This window comes from Pseudonaja textilis, chromosome 1, assembly GCF_049901715.1.
Source record: "Pseudonaja textilis isolate UNSWEBS1 chromosome 1, rPseTex1.2, whole genome shotgun sequence".
Lineage (NCBI taxonomy): Eukaryota > Metazoa > Chordata > Lepidosauria > Squamata > Elapidae > Pseudonaja > Pseudonaja textilis.
The window spans coordinates 79,772,584-79,799,371 of NC_141990.1; the positions used below are offsets into that span (position 1 = coordinate 79,772,584).

General features: G+C 33.9%; 1 protein-coding gene across 6 annotated transcripts in view; it reads right to left on the reverse strand.

Annotated features, from left to right (window-relative positions):
* SCAF8 (SR-related CTD associated factor 8) overlaps positions 1 to 26,788 on the reverse strand; it is a 160,305-nt gene that overhangs the window by 116,774 nt on the left and 16,743 nt on the right. For 3 of the 6 annotated variants that reach the window (XM_087939217.1, XM_026705034.2, XM_026705035.2), the window contains exons 4-20: positions 25,738 to 25,899; positions 23,163 to 23,319; positions 22,257 to 22,387; positions 20,192 to 20,368; positions 18,615 to 18,697; positions 17,847 to 17,961; positions 17,200 to 17,331; positions 16,762 to 16,874; positions 16,456 to 16,649; positions 15,075 to 15,175; positions 14,611 to 14,724; positions 12,246 to 12,402; positions 11,270 to 11,400; positions 10,250 to 10,394; positions 10,074 to 10,127; positions 9,115 to 9,327; positions 6,709 to 8,350 (exon numbers count right to left, since the gene is read on the reverse strand). In XM_087939217.1, coding sequence (XP_087795343.1) covers positions 6,723 to 8,350; positions 9,115 to 9,327; positions 10,074 to 10,127; positions 10,250 to 10,394; positions 11,270 to 11,400; positions 12,246 to 12,402; positions 14,611 to 14,724; positions 15,075 to 15,175; positions 16,456 to 16,649; positions 16,762 to 16,874; positions 17,200 to 17,331; positions 17,847 to 17,961; positions 18,615 to 18,697; positions 20,192 to 20,368; positions 22,257 to 22,387; positions 23,163 to 23,319; positions 25,738 to 25,899 — 3,807 coding nt within the window. In that variant the 3' untranslated portion in view covers positions 6,709 to 6,722. Of the gene's footprint in view, positions 1 to 6,061; positions 8,351 to 9,114; positions 9,328 to 10,073; positions 10,128 to 10,249; positions 10,395 to 11,269; positions 11,401 to 12,245; positions 12,403 to 14,610; positions 14,725 to 15,074; positions 15,176 to 16,455; positions 16,650 to 16,761; positions 16,875 to 17,199; positions 17,332 to 17,846; positions 17,962 to 18,614; positions 18,698 to 20,191; positions 20,369 to 22,256; positions 22,388 to 23,162; positions 23,320 to 25,737; positions 25,900 to 26,788 lie in introns of those variants that run through there. The other 3 variants (XM_087939230.1, XM_087939240.1, XM_026705036.2) reach the window with 2 other exon arrangements.

Here is a 26,788-nt window from a genome sequence, read left to right on the forward strand (position 1 = left end):
ATGTCTCTTGTTGAAAGTTATATAATAAATTGTACATCAATGTTTGAAAATTATTCATTTAAAAGGGATATGTATTTCACACAAGCTGAACTAAAATACAACAAAGATATAGTTTCCAATGTGCATGTAAAAGTTTAAATTTCCATCAGTAGCTAGTTCAGAAGCAGCAGCTAACAGAAGAAATATTACAAAATTAAGTGATGTCTATTTGCCTAAGAAAAATGGCAATTTTGTTCATGTAGTTTTAAAATTACTTTACGTTTCTCTAACAGTACTGAATATGTAATAAAGAATGAGTAGCCCATTTAAAATGCAATGTGTGCACGTGTCATAACTCCAACATCAGTGAATAGATAAATTTTTAAATTCTTGGCTTTATTTCATCTAAGAACCTGAAAGCAGCAACAACAGAATAAACCTACAAGTTTACCCCAAAGAATTTAACAAGATTCACTCCAAAGTAAGTGATATAGAAGTGCAACCTTAATGAACTTCCTCAGTATAATTTTAGATGCAATACTGAATACTTTTACATTAATAGTATTGTCGATAGTATCACAGTACAAAAACTGCATTCCAAGCTCTGTTCATGCTATGACTGCCCTCCTTCTCAAAAAAAGCATCAAAAAGAACCCCTACCAGGAGAACAAAATATTGTTGTAATATTATTATTGTGGACAGCCAGAATTATCTCTATAGTGTAAATTAGAAAATAAAAATGTTTATTTTCAGGAAACCCTATTGGTGGCAAATGTCCAGGCAGCTGTCCCAAGTTTACTGTTAAAGCAAGATTCATAATCCTTAGTAAGAAATCTAAACAATTCCATTTGCCTTATTTCAAACCATTTAAGGGAAAGCTATGGTTTATCCAGTAATAGGACTTTTGATAGATTATTCTCTTGCTTATCTTGCTTTTAAAAGTGTACATCTTGATAGGTATTACATTATAAATAAGCAATCTGATGGTTCCTTATTTCTATGGTGAGTTGACTTTAAGCATGTATATGATAATTTAGCATGTGCAATAATATACCGTAGTTTCACAATCAAAATTAGATTTAGATGCTGTTTGCTAGTGTTCTTCCCTTTTTATTTTTGTAGGGTTATTTGAGGGATTGCCTCTCCTGTTTCATCTATCTGTCCCATTATGTCTGACAGGACAAGCATGGTTTGGCTCCCGGTTGGATTCAGAACAAAAGTCTTTTTCTGTTGTGGCACTCACCCTTTGGAAATCATTCCTTGGAGATCAGAATGGCTATTGAATAATAGGCTATTGAATGAAAAGCCTACTAGCTTTCCATAAAGCCTTATGGACATGATTTTGCTTGTGTGTGGGGATCTGGGTGTGTGGCAGAGGCTGTGCGGCAGGAGCTGTGCAGGACTGATGTTGCTTATTATTTATTTTTAAAATGTATTGGCCCTCCTCAAGGAAACTATTATTGGTGAATCTTCAGATACCTTGGCTATTGTTTTGTTACATGGATATCTAAATTGTTTCTATTATGATTCTTGAATTTTTAAATATATAGTTTTAATTGCTGTGAGTCACCCAGAATAATTTGAAATGAGTAATAATATAAAATTGAAATAATAAAGGATTTGTTACTTGCAGGACAAAGATATTGTCTGATCACAAGGTTCTTCAGCAAGTGCAATTGGTACAAAAATAAGCAACTTGGTATTTTCCATGAGTTTAGAACTTTAAATTCACATTAAGCTATCATGGACCAAGAAGTCCAGTCTGCATTAACAAATAAACTACAATGACAGAGCATACCGCACCCATGCTCCTATAATTTATTTTGTGCCATACTAAAAATTCCTTTGCTATTACTGTACTGAAGATAGCAAAAGTATCATTACCCATGCATTCCTAAAGTATTCAGACCTTCTTCATTTTTGTCAATTTTGTTATGCTGCAGTTGTTGAAATTCATTTTTCTCATTAATCTACACTCATTACCCCATAATGACAAAGTGAAAACAGAAATGTAAATTTATTGAAATGAAGAACTGAAATATCAGATTGACATAAGTACCCTTTGCAACAACACTTGAAATTTAGCTCCGATGCATTTCTCTTGATTGTTGCTGACATGTTTCCACACCTTGACTGAAGTCCACCTGTGATAAATTAAATTGATTGGACATAATTTGGAAAGGCACAAACCTCTCTACTGAAGGCTTCACAGGTAACAATGCACAGCTATAGCAGAGCAAAAGCCATGAGGTCAAAGGAACTGCCTGTGGTGCTCAGAGAAGATTATTGCAAGGCACAGATCTGGGAAGACTACAATAAAATTTCTGCTACACTGAAGGTTCCTAAGACCATAGTGGCCTCCATAATTCTGAAATGGAAATTTGGCATGACCAGGACTCTTCCAAGAGCTGGCCACCTGGAAAAAATGAGCAATCAGGAAGAAGGGCCTTAGTAAGAGACGTGATCTTGTGCGATTTCAGGCACCCATCTGCTTTTGCAGAGAATGGTTGCCTGATGTCGCGCGAGATCATGGCCACCAGAACATTTCACCTTCGGCGCAAAGCATTTGGAAGCTGACCAGATACTGGAAAGCAAATCATCCTGTTCTCCTCTCCCTCAAAGGCAAAGAAACCACAGCAGAGAGGAGACAGATCTTTGCAAGGTAAGTAAACCTGGCTAGCAGGATTGGGGGGGGGGTAGTGCCTCTGAGGTTGTTCATAAGGATGAACGACTGCCATGGTGCTGCAACATTTGTAATTGAGGAGCTTATCAAGTAACCTCAGTCACTAAGAGCACTATCGTTACTCAGGGTTTACCTGCTTTTCAATTTTTTCTTTTTAATAAATTTACAGACATTTCTAAAATTCTGTTTTCACTTTGTAATTATGGGGTACTGAATAATTATGGGTTAGTCAAACATCAAAGGAAGGAATTACATCTAATAGTATAGAAGGAAAGAAGCAAAATAATTGTCAAAAAGAAGTTCTTTCAGAAATTAGGGATAGAATGTTAGGAACTGTGAGGCTCGTACGTTCTTCCTCATGTGAGAAACTACGCACATATAGTATAACACACTAAAAGTATGATTTCCAGTCATATTCATTTTTATAGGTATTGTAATCAGTTTTAAATATTTGCAAAAACATATCAGGGCATTTCATAAGCAAGATTAATTAAAAACCAAACAAGAAAAACTTCACGGCTCAATTTACATTGCATTTCAAGGCTGCAATGCTATGCAAATTCAACTCAACTCAATGGAGTAGGTTTGAGCAAACATGCACTGGACTACACTATAAGCAAAAGAGCCATCTTTTCGTACTAGAAAACCAACAAAAAATCATCAAGAAAGAAGTGCCGCAGACTTAGTAACCAGTATAAAGTCTTAAAATCACTGTTCTAATTTTAATATCAATTTGTGGTCACACTTGCTTGTGATTTTTGAAAGGTCTTAGAGTAAAAAATGCATTTTGGAAATAAATAAACCAAGGGAACTACTATTGGCATTTAACATTTCACATGAACTACAGAATCTATGGGAAATCATTCCTGATAAAATTATAATTCCAAGAGCACCACTGGAAATAGGACCTTTGGGAATCAGATACATGGATTATTTGCATTAAAATATGTATATGGAAGCAGTCTCTTTTTAAATGATGAATTTACATTCTGGGAATGTCAAATTAGCTTCCCAAAGATGCTTTGCATATTCTGCATGGTGTCAATTATAGTGCAAATTTCTGGTTATGATTTGATTTTCTTTTGAAGAGATTAATTTAACATGGTGCCTAATGAAGCTTTTAAGGACTGTCAATCTTTTGAAAAGAGTATAATAACTTCATTTGCTAATTATATTTCTATTTTGGTTACTTCATTTATTTGAGATTTTACTTTATTTTCTATAATATCAAAACACATTTAAAAGTTACATATTAAACCAATATGCCACTGAAAAATAGAAATTATGTTTATAACAATTAGCTGTTTCCTTGACAAAAAGGACAGTTTTTCTCTATAATACAAATGTTTATTACATATATGGGAACAAGAGGAGAAAAATATAGGGAAAAAGCAGTATATTCTCAAATAATTTCTTTGCTATTATAATAATTAGTGATTAGGCTATTAATTTCATTCACTTAAGTTATCAACTTTAGCCTCATAAGAAAAACAATCATAACAAGCAAAGAGACTCACAACTGATCCTGTTTTCAATATGTTGGTGGATAGAGGTAAATTACAATTTCTCAGCCAGAAAATGGAACAGCTATAAATTCAGTAGTTCTCAAAATGGCACTGACTCATGTGTTATGTTTACTACCTTAATTTGGAATACCACTAGCAGTAACTTTCTGCCAACAGAACATAACTACCTTGTCTGGAGATCCCTTCTATCTAAGAGGCACCTTTGTCTCATTCTACTTTTTCCTCAACTAGTAGATCTGAGTTATGCCAAGCCTGTCTTACTCATGAGATGCTATGTCCAAAGATAACAAAGTATGACATACTTTTATGCTATTTAAATTTTTTAAAAGATACAGCTTTTACATAGTTCCAAGGTATCTTTTTATATGATAGTGATATGTAGCTAGTACTATTCTAAGATTTAAACTTAAACCGCATAACGTATTTTTGGCCATTTGTAAAAATCAAGAATGAAATCAAACAGTTATCTTATTAGAGCTACTGTCCCAATGTAAACAACACAATTATATTCCACTGTTGCATTATTTCCAGTGAGCAAACACAAATCTGGGGCATTGTATACATTATACTGATTATCTCGATTCTTAATGCTGTTATATTTGGCAACAGTAATTCAATGAAAGTGAATCCACCAGACTGTCAATACAGTATGCAACAATAATGCATTTGTAATTTTAAGACTTAAGTTGACCAAAAGCAAAAGTGGTAGTGCCACTGTAAATTTCCAAATTGTAAATTTGTAATTCTCAAAATTTATTGCAATAAAAGTGTATTGACTTCATAATATTAATGAAATTTCTGTGACCTTCATATATTTCATATTATATAGAAGCATAATTTTAGAGAACGACTGATTCACATTATTGAAAATTCAAACTTTTCTTGAATTAAAGAATGTCATTTTCTACATAAAATATTAATTTAGCACAATGTAACTAACATATTCTTTAGATTTTGAAGGCTTTTTAAAAGAAAAAAAAGATCAATGGTTGCATTATATCAACTTGTTAGAGTAGATCCTAAAAACGTATTTTTAGTTTGGACAAAAATATTTTTATGAGGCCATTTCAAATTATGGAAACTAGCTAGCCCAGAGTTTAAAAAAAATCCAAATATCTCGATGCCAGTATTCAATATTGATCTCAATGAAACTTAATCCAAGTTAAATGCATATACGATTGCAGCCTAAAGAATCTTGGAACCTAAACCTTACTGGTCAGTTATTTGAGATAAGCAAGAGTGTTTTGTTCTTAAAGTTGCTCAGTATGTTTTAGATAACAACTATGAACTGAATATTCACAGCAAGCAAAATCATCAACAAAGTATTTTTATATCACTTTCTACCCAAAACACCAGAAGCATTACAAAAATGACAATTCAAACATTTGCTTCATTTTTGCACCATATATTGCCACACTTAAAAAGCATCCTTAAATCTTACTCTTCAGCCTTCAGAGCATGCCAGTCCACCTTCTGAAGTAATAAGAATTTAGAAGAGCAAATATTAATTTGTTTAACCTGTCACAACAGCATCTACAATTTTCTTTCTACCTAAAGATTAAATATGAAATTGCATAACCTAATTCATTTCATTTTATTTAACTGTCTACATTATTCTGTGAGTGCGTGCGCATGCACCATCACACACAGAAACAGTGGTATCTACATACAGTTTTACACAAATATTTACATACATATATTATACACAAACTAATGTGATTCCATGATTTTTTAGTAGAAAGGCATATGCTTTTGTAGCATATAATTGTTGCACTAGTTTTACAAGAGCATTATAAACCTTTTGCAACAATTGGTTAAAGCACAATTCAACCAGAATATTATAGATTGTATATAAAAAATACAATACCTAGAATGCTTATCAAACAAATAATGCTTTATTGGCATCTAAAAAAACATTTAAAACTTATGTTATTTTTTAATTCATTGCAGTACGAGGAGGACAGATCATGGACACTTGTTTGAGAAACAGAGACTATAATGCAGAAATTTCAAAAACACACCAACCATCTCTGTGTTATTTATGCTCCTTTTCTGGGCCAAACTGAGGGAACATTTAGTATCACAGCTCTGCCTATGTTTTAAAAATTTGCAGCAGCCTAGAAATCTGGGTAAGATATACCAGCGCCTGTTTTCAAGTATAACAATTTCTATGGCCAACCTAATAGCATCTAAAAAAAATCAAGTTCTTCCATAGGAAGTTTTTTTCTTTGTTTGACAAGCTGTAATTTATCCTTCTGAAGTAAAAGCAAGTTGGGAAAGTTTGCACTTTGTCAGGGGAAAAAGAAAAAAAGAAAAGAAAAGAAAGACAAACTTTACCTACCATGTTCAAATTAAAAACAATATTCTATACAGGTCAGTTGTACAACTATTTAAGTGAAAGATGAACATGAATATTAGATTAACTTAATTCTGGAAGAAAAAAAATGAACTACTAAGGTCCAGTCAGCCATTCATCTATTACAGAGAGAGATGACAACTTTACAAAAGGTATCTTTTTACCTACTGAGTGATGATTATGTCCCCTCAGTTTCTGTGCTTTCTACCACTGGTTCATTTTCTAATTCAGCTTCTGTGTCACTCTTCTCTTTTTTTGTCTCATTTGAAGTCGCCAATTTTTCATAAAGTTCCAATTCCTCCTGCACTTGCACAGCAGATGGCTGATTCTCTGTCTCTGTGTTTTCACCGTTAACTTGGGGTACACTATCAACTTTTTGTTGAGAAGGACCACCTTCAAAATATTCAAACACTCTTGGATGTGGAGGGGGTATCCAGTTGTTCTGTGTTCTCTCTCTCCCAAATCTGTTTCCATTAATTTCTCTACCAAAATTAAAATCTCTATCATCCCTGTCCCTTTGTCTTTCCCATGGCCTACGACGGTCATCAAAGTCTCTGTGAGCATCTTGTTCAAGTCCTCTGTTCCAGGTAGGACCACTTCGAGTTTCAAATCTGTAATTTGTTTGCCGATATCTCTCTCGAGCTTCCTGGAACCCCCTTAGACCACCATATACAGGAAAGGTCTGGTGTTCTCTTTCATCATAATCTCCTCTTTGACCCCAGTGTTTTTCTGAGTTGAAAGCAAAATGCTCTCTCCTTAGATTATCGATACCTGGCCTTCCAAAGTTCTCCCGTAAATCTATATGTGGCCTGATAAGATGTTCTCTTCCATCTATAGGAGGTCGGCCTAGACCTTCTCTTGGATCTAGTGGTGGCCTTCCAATAGAATCCCTTATATCTACTGAAGATGCTCGATCTCTACTTTCCAATGGAGGGAAGCGATAGTCTCTATCTCCTTCTTGTTGAATGCTATCTTCCCCGACAGGCAATCTTTTATCTGGGTTAGAAATATCCATATTTTGCCTACTAGAAGTTGCAAATGGTCTCTCTGTTTGAGTAAAAATATCTCCTGGAAGGAAAGGAACTCTAGGTGGAGGAAGGGATGGATCAAGTATAGCTGGAGGAGGAACTGTACGTTGTGGTGGTATCCCAGGTTGCAGTAGTGGAAACCTAGGACCAGGTGGCTGTGGTATTAATCCCGATCGGATTTCTACTAGAGGAATTCCAGGCAACCGTTGACTAGACATAGTTAAATGGGGTAAATTTTGAATTCCAGTGGGTGGTTGTAGTCCTAATAGTCCAGAACCACCTGAAATATTTGGTGGTGGTAATCCTAATAGTCCAGAACTACTTGAAACCATTGGTGGTGGCAATCCTAAAATTGCAGAATTGCTTGATACAATGGGTGGTTGGAGTGCTGTCAAAAGCCCAGAATTACTTGATACAATGGGTGGCTGGATTCCTGACAAACGTCCAGTATTATTTGAGACTATGGGTGGTTGGATTCCCATTAAAAGGCTGGAGCTGCTTGAAACATTTATGGGCTGAAGTCCTGTCAAAAGCCCAGAGCTACTTGAAACACTTGGAGCCTGAACACCTGTTATAAGATTGGAGCTATTTGAAGCAGTGGGTGGTTGAGCTCTTGTCAAAAGTCCAGAGCTGCTTGAGACACTGACTGGCTGCACAAGTCCAGCACTACTTGAGACATGGGGTGGCTGGATTCCCCCTACATGCCCAGAACTGGTTGTGATACCAGGTGGCTGTACTCCCTCGGTAAGTCCAGAACTGCTTGAAACGTCATCCTGAACTGAAATACAAAAACTTAAATCAGAGAACTGAAACAACCATGAATAACTAATCCTTTAATAGTTTAATTATAGAGTAAGATTAAACTAAATTCAACATCTACATGTTGGATTCGCATTATAATCTGCAACAATATCTATTTAAGGAAAAGTAAACAGTATCTCTTACTGAAGAGTAGCTTACAAAATAAACATTTAGAAAAACTGTAAGCTCTTAAAATATTTTATCTAGGAAGTTATAGAGAAGTAAAAAAAAAAAAGAACTACTAGGATTTGGCATATTCTTTTCCTATCTTCCTGTATATCTGAGTGAACAGAAACTATAAAAATCATGTTAAAAGCTTTTAAATTATTTGTATATTAATATTAATACAATTCAGATTAAATGAACAAAAAAGTATTGTGGCAATATAGTGATGAGTGAATAACAGATCTTATTGAAAACAGACCACTGTTGGAAAAAACAGAAATTATATAGAAACTGGGCTAATAAACAACTCCAGTTATGCCGATCCTATTTCCTATCTTCTAGTATAAATGTATGTATGTATGTATGTCTTTATTTAGTTCTTAGAAAAAAGTTCAATACTCTCCCAAAAATGGCATCTGATACAGGACTAGAATTCTTGAAAGTTATGACATTCCTATATTATGCAAGCATGTATGTGTGTGTATGTGCATATACATTTGTCCATGTACATACATATATACATGCATATGCAAGCACACATATAACCCTTCCAAAAGGTTTTATAATGCTATTTACCAGTTCTGTTTTCAGTAGAAGAGATCTGAAGATCAGCACGAAGAGATCCTTTTTCATCTAATTCTGAACTGTTCTTTGAAAGAGAAGGAAAGACACTTCCGGCAGATAATGTTGGTGTTGTAAGACTACTAGAAACACTACCACCTGGTAGAACAAGGCTGCTAAAATCTTTCATTGATTCTTGAGCAATGGTCATTGACTGCTGTACAAGAGCTGTAAATCAATACATATGCACATTAATGCTTGTGCAAATCTGTGTATGTCTTTCTAAAAGAAACCACCAGTATGTTAATTAAACTCTGAAACATCTTTTTACTTACTATATAAAAAAGTAACCACAAATAAATTAAATATATGTTTAAAAAATCCAGACTGAAGAAAGCTATTAGAAAACTCATCAAAATTATACAGTTGAATTATAATTGAAATAATCCAATCTAATCATTACTCATCAATAACAATAAATACAATCTATTACCTTTTAACTTGGGGCAATTAATACAAATAGTGCAGCTTTCAAAACAGCATGAGTCTCTTGGGATCAGACAGAAGATGGTTCAGTTATGTGCCTTTCATTCTGCCTGATATTAACTGTTGCTTTAAGAAAGAATTAAATTGAGAATTCATAGAATAGTTGGATGATACTCTGCTTATTTCATTTTATGGGCAAAAATGCCAAAACCTATCTGTAGGAGGCACTACTGTGCTTTAAGCACAAGTAATATTAAGTTGACACAAGTGCAAAGACTTGAAGATGTAAGTCCCACTCTGTGGGAATGATTAATGCCTGTACAGGTGCAATCCTACCTAACACAGGTAAACTTGGCCACTTATTTAAGAATAGCAGGAATTCAGTTCTAAGCTTTATAATATTATTTGTTAGCCAATTCAACCAAACTGCTTTTTTCAACAATGAGAGTTTTATTGTAATCATATGAAGAAAAATTAAAACAGCTTACATGTTGGAACTACTGGTGGCGGAACAGGTGGCGGAACAGGTGGAGGCATGAAACCTATAAGAAACAAAGAATTAGACAATAGTCTAATCGACAATAGAATAACAGACAAATAAACTTAAGAGAAATAAATAACAACGCCGGTACATATATATCATAAAATGGAAAGATAACTTTACCAGGAGGTGGTTGTGAAGGATTAAAGCTTGCTCTCAAGAATGGAGGCGGAGGAATTCCACTGTAACCAGGTGGAGGGACAGACATTGTAACAGGAAATGCAGGTGGAACTAAATTAACAGCCGGCACAGTTGGAGCTACAGGAATCTGTTATAATGGGAAAATATTCCTGGTGATTTTTAATCCATATACATTTATGAGAAGGACATTTTAAAATTGCACCTCTGGAAATCGGCCTCTTTGGGCTATTTTGCTGTTAAAATTTCAGCTGTGGAATGAAGGAGGTACCCTGGGAGCCCCCAAATAAGGACATTTATAGCTTGCAAGTTGTTACAGAAATGCATGTAGGAAGGGCAATGTAGTATTACTTCTGTCTTTTTAATGTAGAAGTACTTCTGCCTCTTTTCAGTCTTTTAATAGTTAATCAACAAATGGACTTCTAAAAAGTCCAGATAACTACTTTTCATTTTCTTTCCAAATTCTCTCTCTCCTATCAGTGAAACTGAACACTTGCCAGTTAATTCCCAAAATAACTCTGGGTCAATTTAAATTTAATTTATCACATTTTTAAACCATTCATCTCATTCACAGAATGATTTACTATATAGTGGAAGAAAATCATAATTTGGGAGGGGGGGGGGAGGCAACTTACCACAGTATCATTCCCAGGGTTTTGCTGCCTCTTACATCTACTCGTTGAGATAATTTTGTACTACGTAACTTTGGGGAGCCTCCTTAGGAAGCAACCAACATGGGATATTCCTGAGATGTTTGAGTGGAGTTCTTTGTTCTATTTGTGAAACCAATGTATTTTATGTTTCGTGCACACTTAACTTCAGAGTTTTTCATAGTAAAAGGAAAAAAATGTCTCAACAAGTTGCAAATATCCAAAACATTGAAACGGTATGAGAAGATATGATAAGCATCTGATAGAAAAGTAGAGTTGACAATCTAATCAATAATCTGAATGTTCTTCATTACTGGAAGAAAAGTGTGGTCAGAAAATAAAGTACAATACTAACCTGTAGCATACTGACAGACTGTGTGTAAGTTTCTGCCTGTGTTGTGACAACTGTGGTTTTGTCAATGGTTGCACTCTGGGTTACCTGCACACTCTCTTTTACAGTCTCTGAAGTCCTTGTAGTTTCCCATTCTACAGAAACAATATAGTGTTTTGAAAAGCACATTAGAAGATAATAAGCATTTGTTCTACTAGCTACAATACCTACATTTTCACAATGAATGGTGATTGAAAAATATTATTTTTTAAAAACTATATAAATGGCACATTCCAGATTGTTTTATGTTGAGCAAGTTTTTTGTGGGTGGGAAAGACTGATCAATATTACTGTGTTTAGTGTTTAAAAACTACATTGTTTTTAATATGTATTAATAGACAATATTTGGATCTAAAGCACCTCTGGGAGATTCAGATCTGAGTATTTCATAATATATTTTTGTTTTATTTATATGATTTTCCTGTTTCTTTCTGCGCATCAAATTAAACCAAACCAAATCAAATCAAACCCCACAGTTTTTGGCAAAGCATTATTTTGTAAGTAACAATTGATTTCTCCTATTTACAAATTCTCTACAGTTTTGGACTAAGACTATATCTACACTAAATCTTAAATATTGTGATATATATTTATTTAATTAGTAAATAAATTTCCTTTGGAAACAAATAATTAGTAAATAAGTATATTTACTAAATAAGTACCGTAAGCAAATAAGTTTATTTATTTAAATAAATAAGTAAATAAATTTCCTTTGGAAACTAACATATATCCCAGTTGAAGAGGGAGATTTTCTAGAGATGTCACAAAGTGGAACTCTGTAATTCAGCTTGACTGCCGACAGTCAGCCTACTCTTAAATAGCCTGAGAGGAACAATACTTGTACTGCATTTTTAGTTTATTGGAAATACATTTCTCTGGAACAACATATAAAAAAATGAAAATAAAGTTTTAATTACAAAGAATTTAAAATTGTTCTTACCACTATTTACTGTTTCCTGGTCAATCATGCCTCCTTCTGCAAAGCCATCTAAATCATCCACCTTAACTTTTTCCCAGGGTATATATGATACTCCAAGATCCACATCCCAAAACTGTTTGTATTCAGTTTTCACCCCTTTGTTTAAAGCCCATGCAATCTGAAAACAAAGCAAATTCAATGTGTTGAAAACAAAAATACAATAATCTCTACAAGGCATCATAGCATTCTGTTTATTTTTACACAGCCTGATTGACAATTCATTTGCTGAATAGGACATACTCGCAGAACAGAAAAATGCAGTGTCCAAATATGTTATAATAATATCTTTTATTTGACGTTAAAAGATCAATTCATCATAAAATTTCCTTTTTATAGAAAAGGAGATATCAAAGTTATATAGCACAGAAAAACATAGATGATCTGTTGATCTGTAAAGAATCTTCCTGTGCTTGTCTTAAATTCTTTCAGTATATCAGCTTTTTCTGCCGTAAATGCAGCAGTAAATTTTTTTAAAGTTCTCAGTCCCAAAGAATTTGGACATTATTCTTCCCAATCTCAGGCTTACTGTTTACCCTAAATTTCTAGTTATATTTTACTATTTTACAGGGCATATTTTTCCAATAAATATTTTGAACTCATTTTAATTTTTTCCTTTTCTGTTTTTTTTAATAACATTTCCATTTAATTGGAGTCATTAAAATGCATTCTCCAGATGAATTCTTTCCTAGAAGCATTTTATTTTTTCCCAGTAATATAAATATTAAAATCTACACAACATAGACATAAGAATCTATACAGAAACTTATTATATTTATATCCTGCCACAATCCCCTAAGAGAGAGAAAAATAGGAATGCTTTTCTTTTCTTACTGCTCTGGAATAAGCTTGAACCTGGACAGCTTTGTTAGTTTCACTATTCACCTTTCACCTATGTTCCAAGCATCATTCCTGCTGCTTCATCTTCCAGAGGGCCACTAAACCCAAGAAGTTGCCTAGATCCAGTGGAGTGAGGCCATTCAAGAGCAAGAGTCTGAGTTACTTCTTGCAAGTGGTGAGGTAGGCAGTTGGAGTCACCGATCTAGCGGACAATCCAAATAGACCTGATAACACAGTCTGTTGATTTAACTATGACAAAGGGGTAATGGTAATACCTTCCATATCCTCCAGATCATAAGACAATTGTTCCAAAGCAAAAATTAGAACAAATTCATGGCCACCTATCCATGGAAATCTTCATGAAACTCCTAGGTTTTCTCAAAACCCATTGTTTGGAAGTTAAAATTCCCCAATAACCATAGGTGCAGGAAACTCAATCATCAACCCAACAACCAGGGCCAGGAAACCCGGGACAGATCCAGATAGACAGCAGGGGTACTGTTATAACAACAGCACCCCTAGTTTGTCCTTAGGCACAACTTAACACAAAGGCAGTCACATCCTGCAAACTTCAAAACAATGATCTTGGTCACAGGTAAGATCTCATAATATATCAACACCACCTTATCTTCCTGATCCTGGTACTCAGGCTGAGGCAGGACCCAAAACCTGGTTGGGCAAATTGTTGAAAGAAGGATATTGCTATTCTCAGCTAGGAGTGAGTAACACACACCAAATCTACTTGCCTGTCTATCACCAAATCATGAAAAGATGCTGCTTTATCAGGTCAAGTACTCTGATAATCTGACCACAAGGTCCCCATCATGGAGCTACTGGATTGGAAAAAAGAGACTACCACAAATCATCTGTCTCCTGAAATAGTGCAGCCGATGCCTTCCACCATATTTCCCTTGGCTGAAAACACTGGTATTTGGCGTATGTATTCTGTATTCTTCTCATCCAACCATCCTGTTTATCTAAGGCAAGCACTTATTTCATCCCAATTCTCACTAACCATCTTTCCTACCTAACCTATGCTTGGAATTAACAATCTGGCAAATCACTGAGCCCACCTCCTAGCCCAACCCTACTTACACGAGACTCAACACATTCCAATTTCCAATAACATCCAACATATTCAACTCCCTTCTATGTGATTTGGAGATGAGTACAGTAGGCAGAGACTTCCATTGGTCCTGGACATTACTCCTTCACCACCTGATCCACATTCTTCTATTACTATTGTTAGATTTATGTACCACTATCCTTGCAAACTGATCAACTTATTATTATAACAAGCATATGAAATAGGATGAGAAACACGGTGTCTTGCTCAAGTCAACCAGTGAGTTTCTATGGCTCAGGATGGATCTAGTCCAAAATCTTAAGCACTAACACAGTGGCTTTCCTTCATTATATACAAATGCACATGATTATGATAATAAACTATAATTCATACTGCATATAAGCAGGACCACTGAAACTGTACCTTAATAATTTTAGATCCCATTTTGTAGGATCCAGAGCTTAATTTCTGAAGAGCACGATAGGCATCTTGCCTATGAACCATGCAGACATATGCACAACCTCTAGGAGGGATCATCTATAAAATAAAAACAAGGGGAAAAGTAAAATTAAAACAGAAATTAATAACTGAGATTCAGAAAAACCTCTCGCACTAATAAATATGAGCAACTCCAATTTAGTTTGTCATACCCCCATGCCATTCTAAACGATTTCCTAAAATTTAGGATGTTTTAAGAGACACAAATGGAGTAACAAAAAATATCTTACTGTGTGAATACAATTTATATTTCTCTGCATCCAGCCACACAACCTCTAAGTACTTTTGTTTTAAAATAGATCATATAAAACTTCCTTTATGTAAAATAAATAATTTATGAAAACTCAAAATTACCATTCTTTTTAAAAGTTACAGATTATTTTACTTACATTTATAGATTCTATTTGTCCAAATTCTTCAAATAAATTGGTTAAATCTTGCTGTGTGGCTTTCTTGTCCACTTGACCAACCCAAAGCGTGGTACTGCAGACTGCCACAATAAATTAATGGCAAAGGTTTATATTTTATTCATATAATTTGTCATTTATCATCACTACAATCTTTTATTGTCACAGAGGAAAAGACAAGCTGAAACAATTTACAACTTGCCCACATGTAGAAATCAATACAATTATTTAATTTAAAGCAGTGGAAATGGAAAATCTCAACTGTCTTCCAAGAAGTGAATAGCAGGACAACAAAATCCTGAAACACTAACTTTTTATGAAAGCTATATATAAATAAGAATATTTAATGCATATAAAAAGCAGAGACATGGGGAGAATACAGAAATATTGAATACAGTAATATGGTTATTACTACTGTAGTGATTAACAAAGGAATCAAAATCAATACTCAAACAGAAATGCTTGAAATAGCAGGTGATGCCATGAAAGAGGGAGTAGTAATCTTTAATTCTTCCTTCCTCTTAGAAACCAACTTATTAACTTCAAAACCTTTCTTGAAACTCCTCCAACAAGTTATGGAGAGAAGAATACAACTCCCATCCCCACGTTACAGGAAAAAAAGGCAAATATTATAAGAATATAGAAAACTATAGTGGACATACCACTGAATATTTATGAGCAACATATTCAGCTTCGTGCAATATATTTTTATGAAATGTTTTTAAAATGCTTTCATTAACTTTAGTTAAATGTATATTAATAATACATCCAATTTATTGACTTATTAAAATAAAAATGTATGTTTATAACAAATCTTGGCAGAAAATTTTGCACCATGCATATATTTTTAAAATATTCTGTGCAGACAAACTAACAAAATGTATAGAAATGGCAAGTAACTAATCATAGAAAAATTTAAATTTAAGTGAGCTTAATAATATTTCTCCCACAGTAAATATCAAATAGAATAAGCTAAGTCCCAGAAATAGCAAGCAGCTCTTAATTCTGAGTTGACCCTGAAACCTAGAAAGTCTCACTAGATTTAACAGTACTATTTAGCACAGTGCTCATCTATCTACAGAATTACACCTCTTTTGTGGGCTGGGATCTCTAAGGTTAATAATAATAGTCAGCAGTAGTAGTTCTGTTTCTCCCTGATGTATAAATTCTAGAGAGTGGTATCCCAAAAATCAAACTATTCTGCCTACTATAATGGATCATGCTGAAATTTATCTTAAAAACAATTTGAGTGGTAATGTAATTTTAATGAAAGGAAATACAGACACTGAGAATCTCAGATATGTACTACAAACATTTCAGAAAATATCCATACAAATAATCAAATTAACCAGATCATACATACCACTTAGTGTTTTTGATCGGACAGGAGGTAACCCTTTTTTCTGTCTTTCTTTTTCCCTTTCTCTAGCTCTTCTTTCACTTGAGTATGACCTTGATGACTTCCTCTTTCTTTCTCTTGATCTAGAACGTGAGCGCTTTCTGTGTTTACGCTTTCGAGAACCAGACCGTGATCTTGACCTTCTTTTTCTTGGTGACCTATAAAATAATCAGTTAAATTATGTTAATGTAAAACATAAAGTTCATAAGAGAAACAAAATATGGGTTTTAAGCATGAAGACAAGTATCTTTGTAATAAAGTTACAAAAACCTTGAACGTGATCTTGAGCGTGTTCGTGATCTTGAAAGAACAGCTGGTTTCTTTTCTTCTTGTTCAAAGACTTCTTGTTCTATAACCTCCTGGGCTTCATCTATATCCATGTCCTAAAAATAGGGAAGAAATGAGATGCCAACATATTGGAAAATATATTCATTCTTATCTATATTTGCTTATGGAGGTTTTTTTCGTATATTCCTGAAGACATCAATTTGTTGTAGGAAAATCTTCTTACTCAATGTTGTCTTTACTGTGCTCATGGACAGAGTATCCTGGTCTCCAACGAATTATATTATGACATCAAAACTAATGTTAATCATTTACATTCCCAGTAAATTAGGCCACCTTGAGATTACAGATAGTATATAGTGTTTATTTTACAATTTTGTGATCTACTAAATTCATATTTTAAATAGAAAGACTAAATTTTACCTGTTGTTGAACATCCATTGAATTGTCAAGCTTTGTTTCCACTTCTAAAAACTGTTGGTGACTGCTGTCTTGTGAAGGTGATGCTGAATGCTCAGAACCAAAATTTTCTTCTTGAGTTTCCTCAGGGCTTACCTGCAGTGAAAGGGGTTTACATTATTTTTTTTAAGCTTCAAACTTGCAACACATGTCTGTTTGTTGGTCAGTCGGTCTGCCTGCCTGCCTGCCTCTCTCTCTCTCTCTCTCTCTCCCCCCACAAGTTCCAATAACTGGTACATAATTTGTATTATGGAATATGTTTGGAATTTTGGATAATATCAACAAGAAAACAAACAAGTGTGCAAAATTCAGTTCTTTATTTCAAACCACAGCCCTGGAACTACAGTTCAAATAAATGTTAGGAATAGAAGTTAAAATGCAAATATAAACAAGTGAAGTATAAGCAAGTGTTATACTGAACAAAAAAAAAAGGGGGGGGAGAAGGAAAAGGAAGCTAATGCTGAGCGGAATTCAAGATGGCAACACAAATATACTTTTTTTGAATGTCTAAAGTAACATCATGTTGTTTCAAAAAAATTAGAAATCTAAGGCCATGTGGTTAGTTTAGAAATTTTAATAAATGCAATATTTCCAAAAGAAAAATAATATACCTTTGATGGCTGCTGATCTAGAAGCTGCTGCCGAAGATGTTCAAAGTTTTGTTGCTGTAGTTGTTCAGCTAACTGATGAAAAAGTGAGTTGTTCACGGATTCAGATACAAGAGGCCTAAAATACATAATTTAGTAGTTACCCTATTGTTTATAGTAACTGTATAAATACATTCAGAATTAATTACTTAAAGAATATATCAGAGCTTTGTGGAACCAGAATTTGGTGTTCTCGCAAAATGTGGTGAGAATAGGAAGGGACAAGAAGACTAGCTTGATCTAATGGGAATATAATGGAATTCAAACATTGTTGTAGGTCATATTGCACTTTATGTGGTAGGGAGAACCCAATACTGTGACTTTTAAACAATAGTTCATATTGAATGAACCCAACTGTTCATTTAAGAAATTATGGCTTATCCTCAGCAACTCCTCTCTCCTCCCTTTTTCCCCTTTCTTAGGTGTAAGAAAATGACTTAAAAGAATATTTTAGTAAGATTAAAATGTACTTGAAATCTCAAGTAGGGGAAGTCTGGCCTGTCTGAAAATAATTTAAAAACTAAACAATTAAAAAAATATTTCCATAACTACTTCTCCCATCACCACTTAACATCACAAATACTCCAAAACAATTTTGCATAGGTGAAAAGCCTCTGGATTAGGACAAGCAATTAAAACCAGAAAAGTTGGGTTTAACTGCAGATTTACTTTACAAATAAGTTCAAATTAAAATATAAAATGAGGTACTTCCAATAACAAATTAAGACTTACAATTGAGAAGTTGGAGTTTCCTTTTTGGGCTCTTCATTCAAATCAGCTTCTTCTCCGAAATCTCCAAACCTATCTATCAGCTTCTAGGAACAAACAAATTATGCATTAAAAAGGCATTGTTGAACAAGAAAAGTATTATTTGAAATAAAAGATTTCTATTAGATTTTTTATGCTTTAGATATATGTATATATTAACTGTAATGAATAAACTATAACAACTATGATACGAATGTACAAAACATTCTTTCTAAAACAATGCCTTTTGTCTTGCTTATATGTGTTACCACAGATCCAAAATAATCACATAAATATAAAAATCAAAATATACATACTTAATTGGGATTACATTAATTAATATACATTATCTATATGTACCCCAAAGACATGACTTGGGTTACTAAAATTAGAAATTGTAAGATAGGCTTTGATAAAGCGACAACTATACATGATTTAGAACTGCAAGTTTAGTTCCCAATAGAACACCAAGAATTGCAAAAACAGGACAAAAAAATTACAGTAATATTGGTCAACTGATTGTGAAAGAGAAAATTTTGTATCAGTTACTACATAAATTGAGTATTGTTATTACTATTATTGTATTAATTTAGCTATGATCAAGATAGAAGCATTGACACATACAACAAAAACAGTGTATCAATCTCTTTAATTTTTATCCCTTTGAGTCATTTTTTTTATTTCTGGCAACTGCCTGGATTAGTCCCTGTAGTTTTCTTGGCAAGATTTTGGAAGAAGTGGCTACTTCCTAGGGCTGAGAGAGAGAATGCCTGGCCCAAGTTCACTCAACTGACTTGGTGCCTAAGATAGGACTAGAACTCAGTTTCCTGGTTTCTCACCTGGTGCTTTAACCACAACACCAAACTGGTGTATCAGTCATATACAGGAGTGGTTCCAATCTTTGCAGCTTGGTGGCTCGGCTGGGAGGTGGGGGGGAGGAACTGGGCCACACAAGCAGTGGGCCAGCATGCATGCTTGTGAGTGCCCTTCAGCCCTCCACTTGTGCAAATTAAGTTGCACGTGTGCATGCCGGCCAGTCCTTGTGGGGCCCAATTCTGAATATGCCATGTCCCGGTTGTGGGCCATGGCCCAGGGGTTAAGGACCCCATGATAAACAGCATATTAAACTAAAATTTAAAAGAAAAAACAGATAAAGCAAACAAAACATAAAACATAACATACAAAAAACAAAATAAACAAAATAAACAAAAAAAGTAGAAGATTTCATATTGTTACCACTCCATGATTAGAACATCTCTAATCTTCTTATGGAAACTGCTACAGATAGGAACGCAGCAACTCTACTACTCAGCAAGTTTTCAATCTGAGAGTTAGAAATGAACCTTTTTCCTTCATAACCAAGTTGCTTTTAGTTAGATATATAGGTAAATTACCACAGAAACAGAGTATGACTAAGGGTCTCAGGCTCATTTAGTGAATGGAATTCCACTGTATTTCCCATCTAACACTGCAAAGAGAAAATCACTGAAATGAGTCAAACTGTGGAGGACTTAGTATAACTTTAATCAAATATTTTGTTCAGCAATCTTACGAATAACTACCTTGTTAAAAGAGACACTCTGTTCTAGTGGATTGAGTGTATTGGCAGCGGCAGCAGCAGCCGTAAGTTGAGCAGTGAGAGCCTGTAGCTGAACAACGAGACCAGCATCCAGTGCTTGAAGCAATGATGGTTGTGGTTTCTGTTGTTGCATCTGCAATGTCTGTATTAACTGCTGAAGCTGAAATGGAGTTCGGAAGAAGATAGTTTTGCTATAAATAAAATCTGAAAATAAGCATCAATTCTAGCACTGCTTTGAAAGATGGGACAAAATATCCCAAATCAAAACTTCAATTCCAAGCACATAATTCCTAATTATAAATTTTCAAAATGTTTTGTAAAATATAAGCAATATTCAATGTACTTACAAAAGAAACAGGATGGAAATGCATGTCAAAGTGATAATCAAAGAGAGCATTTTGGCACAGATGTCTGGTGAAGACATGGTGAAAGTGCAGGGATGTTGTTTGCAGCAGAAACCAGTGGCCAAATGTATTAAGATGGATGGATGGATAGAGATAGATAGAGCTCATCATAGCTGCTCCTTGTGATTAGACCATAGGAAATTTTAGTGGTCAGCATATGCGAGCAGCTGGGAGTTAAGCTATTCCATCTAAGCTCATAGTTGTTTATAGATATAATATTTAGTTCATTTCTTAATCGCTTTTGGAATTATTTTTTACTCCTTTTTAAATATTTTTCCCAGAATGGCCAAGTCTTTACTGCATTCATTGGGTAAGTTTTCTTGTTAACAAAATTAGTTTCAGGTACAAGTTTAATAATTTGGGAAAAAATACTTTTTGGGAATAAACAGCCAAAGTATTTAGACCACTGATTCTGGAAAGTTAAAAACAGACTAAGAGTCCAGAAGGATTTGAAATGAGATTCTGAAATTAATTATAAGAATCATTCTTATGGGAAATTGTTGTTGTTTAGATTCCTTAGGAAAAAAACATGAAAAAGTGGGAGTTTGAAAGCTGAATACTAGAGAAAGCTAGAAGAAACTAAAAATTACAATTAAAGAAGAATACTAAAAAGTCAATTTGCTAATTCAGAAGGGAGCAAAATATTTTAACACTGGATATTATCAAGGATACTTGTGAACAATGGACTCAGAAGTTTATTTTAAGAATGTTATCAAAGATAGGTAGTGTATAGATATTACAGAGAGGAACAAACTCTACTGGCAAGACTGAAATTGATTTGAATGCATTTAAAAATGACAAGCTATAAGAATATGGAAAAAGATTATAAAACTGGATGTACAAATGAAATTGAAGTGCTAATAATTTAAAAAGACATAAAAATAACAAGCTAATGAAATAACTTTTTCTACACTAGATTCAGAAGAGGGAATTGTTAAGGTTTGAAGGAATTTTGGAGAAGGGAAAAAATGAAAAGAAATCAAGTTCTAAAACACTATTTGAAGGAATTAAAAATCAAGGTTGTTATAGTTACAGGGAAAGAATATAAGGTTGGTTTATTTGATTGAAGTTAAAACAGATACATTATTATCTCTAGCAACTCTTTAATGGCTTTTGCTGACCAGGACTGAACAAAGATATTTTAAGATTTTGTTTACAATTAAGAGATAAGGTATGGGAAGAAGACAACATTTGTTGTATTTTAAGAGATGATAAATTATTAAAATTGTTTGTACTTGTGATGATGGGGGAAGTTACTTATTTATATACTTCTCTCCTCTCCTTTCTCTTTCCTTTCTCTTTTTCTTTATTTTTTCCTTTTCTGCACTTCCAATTTTTCTCTTTATTCTTATATATTTTAGTTTGCATTATTTTTTATCTTTCGATGACATCTTCAATAAAATTAATACAAAAAATTAAATTTTGGCATAAAAGGCATCAAGACAAGTGTTCATATTCAATATTTATTATTGATTGATTGATTTTCACATTATTTGCTTTAAAAAACAGAAATAGTAAAAAATTAAAAATGCAAAACTAATTGAAATTAGTTTTTAACTTTTCAACAGCAATTTAAACTATATGAAGCAGAGGAGCAGAATTATGTATTTGTAGGTGGAGATCGGGCCAAAATGGACGTATTACCTGTTGACCTTGTGGACTCTGCAGGATCTGTGCTACAGCAGCAAGCGTATCTGTATTAGTTATCTGAGATACCCATGGATCAGGTAAACTTTGGATTACATTGGCTGGAGTAGCGGGAGTTACTGGAGTTCCTGAAAAGAAGATAAGCAGCTATATTTAGATACTGTTGGAAAGAAGTAGAAAATAGCAGGAGATTAATCATATCTGTATTTTATCTAATATATTCTTAGATTAGATTACTTTAATTGGGTGACTTTGGAACAATCATTCTGTTTCAGCCCAACTTACTTCACAGGATTTTTTAGGTAAAACAGCGTATGAATTTATATGTTGTAGAATATGCTGACCCCTAATGGCTAATGTGGAAATATACTATTTTTCTGGAAAAATAAAGTTCTTAAAGGCACTTTTAACTTGAAAATGATGTTGAACTTAACCATCTTCATTAGACATGTATGTGTACGTCTTAACTCTGGACTCTTCTGACTGATACGGAATTATAATCTCTTTTTCTACCAATAGAAATCTCACAAGTAAATATTAACCAATTTAAGTATTCATTTCATTCAAATCCTTATAGAAAGACTTTTTTCCCCATTTCCCCCTTATAATTCCCTCTCATAGTTATGGTGCACCTTTCAAAAGACCAGACATAAAATATTAAAAAGCTATACAAAAAATAAATAAAGGAAGTCCCTATCCAAAGAAACAAAATAAAAAAACCAGAACATTATTATTTACCTATCAGTAAATAATACATTTCAATGAAAAATATATACGTATCAGGAAGAAATGTGACTGCAAAAAAGTAATGCAACAAAAATCTATTCTTGCAAATTTAAAAGGAGTTGTTAAACATGGATGTTTGTCGTGGATGTAAAACGAATAATGTTGGGTTCTTGTTACCTGGTGTATTATTACTCAAAGTAGCAGTTGTCCCTGGCAAAACAGGAGTCACAACTGGAGGAGGAATTCCTGCTGCCATATCCAATAGAGGCTGGATAATTTCACTTTTGAACACATTATTCTTCTGCCACAAATTGAGCACTCTAACAATTTTACTCTAGGAAGGAAAGAGATAACATTTAATATTAAACTTTATATCATATAAATTCCTATTCCAAGTTAAACAGCTTTTAAAATAAAACTACTGAGGCTATATTCAATATTCCTTATCATGGTTACAAGGATCAGGAATGTGTTGTGGATTTCAGTTCTCTTTTTATACTAGGACTCGAAATCATGAAACTTCAATATTATTTGTCATAGAGTAAGCAGACTAGTCCAAAATTCTGTTTATTACTCAGGAACATCACTTTCCTCTTATTTTCTTCAATTGATATAATTAACCACTATTTTCTATCCTGTCTCAATCAACTACTATATTTCAGTCAACACTACTGCTAAGATCTAAACTATGATTTGACATACTCATCAAACCATGATCTGGAGATAAACCATAACCAATTGATTACATTCAGACATCATAATCAATTATAGTTACCAGTCAAAAAAATGAATGAGGCAAACAAGAAGGTAGATTAGTAAACAGCTGATGGTACATTTCAGTCCCTACCTGCAAAGAAGATGCCTTCTCCAGTCTTAGAGAATAAAAAATAATCTATGTCAGTGGGTCCCCAATCTTTATGGCTTGGCAGCCTGGGGGGGGAGGGGAGAGGAGAATCAGCCCACCACTGGCACAAGTTGAGCTATGCGTGTGCTCCAGCCAGCTGCTTGCACAGCTTGGTTCCAAACAGACCACGGCCGGATAGTGGGCCGTGGTCTAGTGGTTGGGGATCCCTGATCTATATGACACAATGAACAGACTTGTTCAATTTGGATTAAATTTCCTCATTTTATTCCTATGAATGCATTGAATGATTCTAGTGATTCTATTTTGTATCTAGTGATTCAGATTCTGAATCTTCTAGCAATGGCCACAAAATTCTTAGAAAGTAAGAACAAAAATGAATTCTATTATTGAAAACAAAAAGGTAATGTCCCCTTCCTCTGCAGCTGCTAGTGCACCTATTAAAATAGTTGGGGGCTAGGGAAGTAAAGTAATAAATTCTACTGCCTGAGAGAATTCAGTTTATGGGATCTTAGATTCCCTCCAATCTAAACCTTTAGTATTCTGTTTAAACTATTATTTTAAATCCCCAGGAACTTAAACTCAATTTCTCAATTTTATAGTTTAGCTCATTTATATACATAACGCATAACTTCAGGTTAGGTACTGTCATGCTTAATTTTATATACATTCTATAAGAATATTATTATTGGATTACCTTGATATGAATATATTATGCAATGTTTAATGTACAATAATAGTGCAAAGTCATCATCAGGTCACCTGCTAGAGCCAAAGCCTACTTATGCTTTTGACATCATTATGGGATTCAAAAATATGGCGCACATGTTAAACATTGAAATAATAATCGAATACCCATAAACAATTATATTCTTTTCCATCTGCAATTCATTATTCAATCAAATTATATTCCTTTCATTTGTCAAAAATAGTACTAAAATATTGGAAAATGCTGATTGATATAGTGTTAATTTTTCCAAAATAAACAGACATCTGCCTATATGAGTAACAACCTGAAAATTAATGTACTGAAATGCAAGGAAGTTGTATATCTCAAGGAAAACAGAATACTGCAATACTTATTAGTAGATGAATGTGTCCCTTGAAAAGAGTGAAAATGGAAACCATTGAAAATGTACAGATGATGGTAAAAAGATAGGGAGTGATATGTGAACTGCTGCAAAAAACTATTCTTTCCAAAAGAAATAAGAATGTGTTTATGCCAAAAGTACTTTATTAAACTGGACTGGGAATTGGGTAGGTCAAGGAAAACATAAAAGTTGAATCTATTGGGACTAAGTTCCTTATGAAGGATATCTGTGATATAACTAAAAAGATGAGTAGTGAATTAATATGGACTGGCAGTGACCATTATGAAAATACATTGAGATGGTTTGGTCATACAGGAAGAATTAATGAGACTGTAACTACACAATTAATACATGTTGGATGATGTTATGTACCAAAAGAAAAGTGAAGAAAATTGTGACTGTAATAAATCGATGTGTTCTTAAGAAAGAAATGAGAATTTTTTTAAAAAATGTAATATATAAAATATGATAAAATACAGCAGTGCAGAAAGATATAGACAAATACAGTGAATGGTTTAGCTACATCTATTTTTCTTTTTCTCTTTAATCTCATCTCTTTTTTTCTTTTGGTTTATTATTTCTTACTCTTTTTCAGTACTCTGCATAACAATTTTTAAACCCAAGAGGGACTACTGTGAAGAAGGCATGCGCAGTACTTTCTCCCAATTCACAAATAATATTTATCTATTACTCAGGAACATTGTCAAGTAAAAAATACATTAAAAATTGTAAAATTATATTTTTAATGTAAACTGAAGTAATTGGTTGGGGAAAGAGTGAAATGTAGAAGAATCCATACCTTATCATCCCCAGGGCAACGATATAAATTCTGGAAAGTGCTAATGATGTTATTGCTAAACCGAGGAGCAAAGACATCCTTTTCTTGTCCAAACTGATGCCGAGACTGTCGTACAATCGAGTCAATGACATATAAGCCAGGCACCTTGTATTCTGGTTTACACTACATAGAAATACAATAAGAATACAAATTTCCTATAACATTTATTAGCTAAGCTATAGAAATTATGAATGCTCAAAAAAGAATACCTGTATGGTATTGCTTTATATTACAATGTGTCATGCATATAGTGTGGTATAATCATTTGTTGGAAAATTTCAATTGTTTAAACTTCATTTATATAAAGATAATGAAAACTAAATATTTTTAGGGAAATTACCTTCATTTTGATGTTAACAGTTGGAATATTCAAAGTTTTTTAATGATTTAAATAATAACACAGCTAGTCATAGAGAACAGCAATTTCTCAGAGGCATGACTCTACTAATATGTACTCTGTGAAGAAGTTATAGGCACTAGCTGGTATTATGGGGCGGGGGGTAACATTAAGACAAAACTCAATACCAATGGGGAGGCTTTAACTCTGGAAGAAACAAAAAACATTTTGATGTTAATTGCTCCCCCTGTCAGCTCATTCTTACTGGTTAAAAGTCCAAGCACTGAGAGTGAAAGTCAGAGTCCTTTAGAGTTTTTGCTCTAATGTTTGTGGCAGGGATGGATTCCTGCAGGTGGCATAGCCACTGTCGGGAAGTTCAGGTGAAAAAGGATGCAGCCATAGCTGCCTAATGGCCCAGGTATCCGCCTGGTGCACCCTATGGAGTGCTAGTTCCACCCTCTTCTCCTCCGGCCTTAATGCATCTTCTGCCTCTCTTGTCTGAATGGTTGTAACAGCATGCTGGAGAAAGGAGTACCAAACAAAGTAAGGTTCACAGTTCACTGTCACCCAGAGAGATCTATTTTATGGAGTATTTCAAACTTGCGTAAGACCCATGATATGCCACCGGCACCTCTACTTACTTGATGTAAGTCTCCTGCAGTTGATACTTTAGCT